This window comes from Schistosoma haematobium, chromosome 4, assembly GCF_000699445.3.
Source record: "Schistosoma haematobium chromosome 4, whole genome shotgun sequence".
NCBI lineage: Eukaryota > Metazoa > Platyhelminthes > Trematoda > Strigeidida > Schistosomatidae > Schistosoma > Schistosoma haematobium.
Window position 1 is genome coordinate 32,348,163 of NC_067199.1, and position 8,105 is coordinate 32,356,267.

At 39.0% G+C, this 8,105-nt stretch overlaps 1 protein-coding gene across 1 annotated transcript; it reads right to left on the reverse strand.

Annotated features, from left to right (window-relative positions):
• Positions 1-306: 306 nt before the first annotated feature.
• Positions 307-1,782, reverse strand: MS3_00007872 (uncharacterized protein). Its single transcript, XM_051216215.1, has one exon. The coding sequence runs from the start codon at positions 1,636-1,638 to the stop codon at positions 397-399; it is 1,242 nt and encodes a 413-aa protein (XP_051066780.1). The 5' UTR covers positions 1,639-1,782; the 3' UTR covers positions 307-396.
• Positions 1,783-8,105: the final 6,323 nt, after the last annotated feature.

Consider the following 8,105-nt stretch of genomic DNA (forward strand, 5'->3'; position numbering starts at 1 on the left):
ATGACGGATTGTTGCAAATGATCACTCAAGTTCCACATAGTATGGTTATTATTTAAGAGGAAATACTTTATACTAGAATGTCTGTTCATATTACGTGGTCCAATCACGTCGATAAAATATCCCGAACTATAAAATGTAAATACTAGTAGCCAGAGTGAAATTCATAATAAAACTTAAATTTAAAATAAGTTCATAAAAATAGAAGTTAAACAATACAGATAGCAATCGAAAACCAAAACACGACTAAGATCATCAGATTTATCATTGATAGCAGACAATAAGCGTGCTTCAAAAATTAATACAAGTAACAGAACTAGTATATTTACAAATTATATTGGTTAACAACTTTGGATACAGATTATAAGAGCTGCAAAATCATCCTAAAAGTTTCATTAATCAGTTATTATATAGAAAAACAGCCCCAGGTAAAATATCCGCACCTGCTTTTTGCAATTCTTGAGATAAATTGTATTTGACGCCTTCATATTCTGTTTTCAGTTTATCTACCATTAACTTTAATTTAGCACATTCATCTTCCAAATTGAAGTTTAGACCAAACTTATCTTCCTTTTCCGAAGGTTCTTTTTCATCATTTACAATATTATACCGAAAATTATATGGCATTAATCCAGTATCAGTGGGAAAATTTGCACACATTACAAGATCTGTGAGAATGAGCAATTCTTTGTGTATACATGACAAAATATCCTCAGTAGAATTAAAACTCTCATTCAATATAAGATTTTTACACAGACTTGACTTAGCATCATCCAAAAGATGAGAGTATTCGACATTAAAATGACTCATAGAGCTACACAGTCTTGTAACAAGTTCAATAAAATCACAAGCTGAGTCAGATACCCACTTATTTGGAAGAGTTTCAGCCAAATTATTTTCATGAACAATTAAAATACTACGAATCCATTGCCAAAATCTATGGTTTACATCTCTCCAGGACAATAATAAATGTAATTTTGAAACACTCTTCTGTACGTTGTGAATATGCTGACGGAGAGCATTCGAATCTAGAAAGATCCAATAGTGAGAGGGTGGGAGCAATTTCGGTCTTTCTATAGATAATTTAAGAAAGTCTCTCATAGTTTCACCTTTCAAGTGGTACAATTTTTTCAAATGAATGCGCAAACGACCAAGCAGCCAAATGAGTCGAGGTATAGACACATTACTTCCTGGACAAGTGAAAATCTGTTCATTTTGATGAACGAAAACTTTCTTTGTCATTCCGATCGCAGTAGAAATCAAAATTTGTTCAACTTTTGGTAGGACATCAAAAGAAACTAGGATCCATATAGATCCCAGAAGCAATTGCCTTGATGTGAAGTTCTCATCAACATTCTTGCGTATTAAAGGAAATCCATATGTCAACAAACTTTGAAATATAAACCGATGGATTTCATTGTCCGAAAATTTTTCGAAACCCTCAGAACACAATTCATCCACACACCCATATTTGATAAAATATATAAGTTCAAATACAAGCCGCTTGATCGGATGTAATGCACGTATGTCATCAAACTTAGCCAACCGGACACTTTCTGCTTCCAGTTCTGAAAATCCAACAGAATTCAGGAGATTAATGAAAATTTTAATGCAATATTTTATGTCGACTGGGCCGCTCATTAGAAACTAGTGTCTATGACAACATTCCAATATCCAATATCTGTGTAATATGCTTGTATAAATCAACTGATTTCTTTGCGCTCGCTTCCTGATTTTGCGGTACGGTTTCAGGTCACTGACATCGTCCAATTTGGATAATCTTCCCACTCGGTTGTGCTAAGCCTATTGGGTGTGATGGTTAATCAGAGGTTAATATTTTTTGGATATAAGTGATTGCTTTTGATCTTTGGTAAAGGGACTGAAATGACCAGAAGTGGTCACATCATCAGGGAGGAAATTATTTTTTCTCAGTATGAAGGGTTAGAATTCAGAGTGTAGAGAAAGAGAGAGAAGATAATTTTAATGAATAGTAATTAAAACTCTTATGCAAAGAATGTGAACAAAAGAGATGGGCTAATGATAGCAGCAGTAATGATAGCAACTTTGGTGACAGTGATACTAGCTATGATAATAGAACTAGTAGCTGTGGTAGTGAAAAGGCACAAGACATGCGTCGATTACAGCAATCCCAAACGAAAAACGGTAAGACATGAACGCGTACATGGATATTAAGTTTCCTCATAAAGTCATCTATCCAAGGAGCTATGGTCACGTTGATTGAGAGGGCATTTCAGACAGAGTTGATCCTTAATGGAGAGAGATGTGATTTTATCAGGGTGCTGGGTTTCATGTTTTATTGGTCGTGGATTGCCTCGCGAGGTGCAGTAGTGAGGCTCGGGTGTGATGTTTTTATTCAGATGACCAGGCGTTTTTAGTATACAGTGAGTCACTAGCAAGTTGTCTTATTCTCTCCTTTAGCTCGGCGAAAACAATCCTTGATAGTGTAACCGGCTTCACAGAGTTTGTACCTTAATCTTATGACCCCCTTGTGGCGCGTTCCGCAAAATGCACTGTTGGGCAGAATACAAACGAACTGATAACAACGGCGCGTACTGGCAACACAAACATATGAGGAACATATGCACAAAGGCTATAAGCGAAGACAGGCTTCAGTGCCAGATAAAGTTTATAGATACATTTGTCTCCGATCCGAAAACCTTATTCCACTATGCAGCCTCTCTTCATCAAGCCAAAACTGGAGTTTCCCAACTGCTAGGTCCTAACGGCCCGACCAATAACGACGGCGACGCCGCTAACCTTTTCACTGAACAATACTCCCGGACATTTCAAACGACACACATCAACTATACTGATAACGGCTTCATCTGCAGCTGCAAAGAACTTTCCGTAATGAGCCTGAGCGCTGAAATCGCAGCACTTAAGAAAAGACACTCCCCCTGGCCCAGATATGGTCCATTCTGCCACACTGAAAGAAGCAGCCTCAATCCTGGCAGCACCGCTTAGCGTGATATTCTCACACTCTCTAAGCCGAGGAAAACTACCGGAAAATTGGGAGCTGGCTCACATCACACCAATTTTCAAAGGAGGTCGACGCGGTGAACCTTCAAGTTACCGACCGGCGGCTCTTCTCTCTATACCCTCAAAAATCATGGAGTCCCTGATATGCGATGGTTTACATGACTATTTACTGTCCTTAAACTTCTTCTCACCCCAGCAGCATGGTTTCAGGAAGGGTCGTTCTTATATAACCAACCTGCTGACTGAGGTGGACAGATGGACAACCATCCTTGTTCGTAAGAGAAAGGTTGATATCATCTACCTTGATTTTTCAAAACCTTTTGATAGGGTTGACCATATATGTCTTATCAATAAGCTCAATCGATTGGCTATCAACTCACCTCTAACTGATGGGCTCACTTGATACCTAAGAATTTGACATTTTAAGGTCAATGTTAACTTCTTTTTCTCTCAGGCTATGGAATGTCCTAGTGGGGTCCCCTAGGGTTCAGTAATAGGACCTCTTCTTTTTTTGGTTTATATAAACGATCTTCCATTGCAAGTATCGTCGGACATTACTTTTTCCTGATGATGTGAAACTTTAGAGAGAGTTACGTAACCAAAGGGACATACTGGCACTTCAGGAGGACCTGACTCGACTTCAAAATTGGACAGATGACGACGAACTTACCTTTAACACTTCAAAGTAGTTCATCTGAGACATGTTGCAGGCTACAGCTACAACTTAGGCAACTCCCTCCTAGAAGTATCCCAAGTTGAAAAAGATTTAGGAGTGCTGGTACCCTACGATTTGAAGTCTTACGCTAACCGCGACAAAAATGCCTTTCGAGAAAACCTTGTGCTGGTAACATTGAAGCACGTTTTTGGCCAGTTTGACGGAAGAACTTTCCATATAATCTTCAACAGTTTCATTCATCCCCACTTAGAGTACGGAAACAGCATTTCCTCCCTCACTCCTAAAAAATTACGACACTTCGGGACGTATCCAACGGCGAACCACGAAATCAATGTGAGGACTCAAATTCAAGCCTTATGAACAACGCCTTCAATTACTTAACCTTTACCTATTAGAGCGTGGGCGTCTTAGAGATGACCTTCCGAAAGCTTACAGTATCCTTAACACTTCTGGACATCCCCTTAAATACCTACTTAAGTTTGGCTTCAACACAAACCGAAGGGGTAACACTGGAGATACTGGAGACACAACATAGCACAACGGACTGTAGACACAACTTCTGCACCTTAAGAGTTGTCAAATGCTGGAATTCGCTGCCCGCTAAGCTAGTCCAAGCGAATTCACAGGGGTCCTTTAAAAGAAAACTTGACATATTCTTAAGGACTAAGGATAAGATCTAACTACGATACACTAATTTCTTTTTCCTCTATTTTCCTTAATATACCTAGGTTCCTGCCTGGAGGTATTGGTGATCCACTGCTAATAGACGCGGAAGCCCATTAAGCGAAAGCTTCTTCTATTCCGTCCACAACCATTCGAACCTTTTAAACTTGTCCCGAGAGGTTTCTGTCCCATTCGTGGAGAGGAGGTGCTACCATGTTGTGTGCGTTTCTAGTCGTAGGCTAATGTGTGTTTAAAATACTTTCAGGAAGACACCAGGAAGCAACACGCCTTATTGTCACTTTATAAAGTGGAGAGTAGAGCAGGTTTTGACTTCATCCCCCCTCGTTAGTTGCCACTAGTCTCTAAGCTTCTCATGGTTAGCGGTCCGAGATTGCACTCTGTAGGGACATGTGAGAGAGGACAAGCTTTATGTGTTCTGTGGGTCTGGGTGTACATAACATTATATTTTGGCAGATTAGATTCCAATTTACTAATCGCCACCTAACCTCTTCTCTCTTCAGAACCGATTGCGGTTCGGATGAGTTTTCTTCACTTAGTATGAGTTTCCATATATTTTCATAATCCTCATAGGTTAGGGAAGCTGAGCTAATTTTAAAGAGAGCAAGAACAAAGGTTGGTGCAGAATAATATGAATTCATTTTATTTCGTTAGGTTCTCATCAGCTGCTTGCAACCTAAAATATTTGAAATTCAAAGTTATTATAGATATTGACATACTTATACAGCAGAGGGCGATGAAGGATGAATATATGTAACATGATGTAGCAAAGATTTCGTTAGAGTTAATGAGGTCATAAAATTTTGTTTCGAATATATAGAGTTTGGGAGGGAAGGTTCTAGAAAATTGAAATAGTGATTCGAAATCATGGAATTAAAACACATTAGATTATTATGCAATGAAGTAACTGAAAATAGATTAATGTTAATAAAGAGAGATATGAATTGAAATTGGTCAGTTATGAATGATGTAATTATAAAATTCAGAAAGAGTTGGAATGACGTAATAAATAAAAAAATAAAAAATAAAAATGGGGTAATGTTACCAGAGCAATAAATAAGGGTAATAAATCTTTCTTTGCCCTGGTAACATTACCCCTTTTTTATTTTTCATTTTTTTATTTATTATGTCATTCCAACTCTTTCTGGACGCTCTGTAGAGACAGTTTTAAGAGGGTTACTTCAGGGAATGTATGTTGCTTCTGCTATTAGAGACTGGTTGGTCATAACGTGAAATTTAAATAGATCGTTCTCCGTTCATATCCTCAGTGTCGCAAAATCTTTTTAGAGTTGAAATTTGTCCCCCTAACATTCCATTAACCTGCAGTTTTTAATGCCGGAAGCATGAACGAATGTCAGTGAACTTATCTTTTGAAAGATCATCTATGCAATCAAGAACGAGAAGTGGTCTTTGAATGGTTTGTTGTGGTATTCGTCCACTTCCACACGATTATTGAAGCCAAACATACGATGACAAGATTTATATTCAGCATCTAACAATTGGAGAGGGTTCGAGATAGCAAAGTCTAACAACTCAGTCGGTGTGATATGGCTCAACCGTGTAGACGTGGTCACTTTATGTTCAATACCCAGCCTAATTATGTTCTTCAGTGGTCCTAAACAGCATATCGCCAAATGGCATAATAACGGGGGTCGGTAGAGAAGGTGACGTGACTTCCATGTATGATCTTATTGACTGGATAGCCTTATCATGGCCAACCTACAATTTGGGGATTATATCCACTATTCTTATGTCAAGGATAAATGCATTTAGTACCGACCTAGACAACAATCTCACAATTTATTGTGAGACTCCAGATGTTGACTAATAAATGAACGTTTAACAACGTGTAAACTTTAGTATCACTCTGTTGAAAATCCCTTCTTATATGGGTAGCGTATAAATTCGTTGTGCATATGTCTGGGCTTCAAAACTAAATGAACTTAATTTTACCTTGTCATTTGATATCGCTAACCTCTCAAACTGGCGGAGGCCAGTTCTTGAACTTTTACACGCTTGCTCAGAATTTGAGTGAGATGGTGTACCCTAAGGTTTGTCGGTACGTCAAGTTGGAGAGTGTTTTCTGTGACTTTGATGCGTGACATGAAAAGCATAATCTTGTAGTGGCGTTGAACCTTAACCACACTACATCTGAAGCCAAGCATATAATTACTGAAAAGACTTACATTCAACAATTGACACGAAGACAAGGTTAATAGTGGAGAACGTGAGAACATTCATTCAGTGAGATGACATGGTTCAACCTTGCAGACGTGGTCATTCTGTATAACTTGTCTTTACTCACATCAAATATATTGTTTTATCTCTAGCCTAAATGTGTTCTTTACAAACACCAAACGTCATATCAGGGATTGTTGCGATACGACGAGTCAGAATACACAATGATGTGACTTTCACGTAGGATCTTGTAGACTAAGTTTTCATATCATGACATATCTACAATTTTAGGGTCAGGTCTATTATTAGAATAATACTAATATCGGATTAGACCATAATTCTAAAATCTCACACAGGTACTTGCTCATCAAGGACCAAGTCTGTAGTGGTTGTACTTTATAAAAGCTTAAGTAATATGCTAAAGACCGTTGTTAGATTTCCCCTAACTCCTCTGTAGCTAACCGAGAACAGACACAATGGTGGAAGCTAGTTTTCGTGAGTACTAGTGCTCTATGTCTATCACACATTTTGTTGTGCGCAGAATTTCTGTGATATTTTTCGAAATTACACCTACACAGTAATTTAGCTTACAATGCTAGTATGCCGGAACTTTTTAAATAGTATGAATATCAGTTAACTCCTTCTGTAGCTCCTCATGAGTTACTGCTGGTCCCAAGCCCGGGTGAAGGAGGACGGTTGGGCATGGGGTTATCGTCCCCATCCCGTAGAAAACTAACTCGCTACAACAACGCTTACCAGAAAAAAATAATTCAAACCATTTTAACTCTGCCCTGGGAGTTAGAAGGTCTTCATTTAGAAGAACTATGACGCCTCATGATGGAAGCCGAGTTCCTTCGGAAGCCACGAGGCCGATGCCCCTTCTAACAACCAGAGCAAAAATTTTTATAGGTACATGGAACGTCCGAACAATGTGGGAAACCGGGAAGACCAGTCAAATAGCAACGGAAATGAGGAGATACAACTTGGTAGTACTGGGAATCAGCGAAACCCACTGAACCCAAGCTGGACGGAAAAGGCTAGCTACGGGAGAGATGCTGCTATACTCCGGTCACGAAGAGGAAAATGCTCCACACACTCAGGGAGTCGCTCTAATGCTGTCCAAAGTAGCACGAAATGCACTTGTAGGATGGGAATCTCACGGATCCAGAATCATCAAAGCATCATTCAAAACAAAGGAGGAGGAGATCACAATGAATATTATCCAATGTTATGCACCCACCAATGATAGTAACGACGACATTAAAGATCACTTCTATGAGAGGCTGCAATCAATCATAGAGAAGTACCCAAGAAAGGACCTCACCATTCTGATGGGAGATCTAAACGCCAAAGTCGGAATAGACAACATCGGATATGAAGATATCATGGGACGAAATAAACTGGGAGAGAGAAACGAAGATGGGGAAAGATTTGCAAATCTGTGTGCATTCAACAAATTGGTCATAGGAAGCACAATATTCCCATACAAACACATACACAAAGCTACATCAAAGCAGCACACACAGACCGTCCTATAGATGTCACTCCACCAACGACCGAAGAAATCAGGATG

Excerpts from the sequence above, each read along its gene's own strand:
- MS3_00007872 (XM_051216215.1), bottom strand. The coding sequence starts at position 1,638 with ATGAGCGGCCCAGTCGACATAAAATATTGCATTAAAATTTTCATTAAT.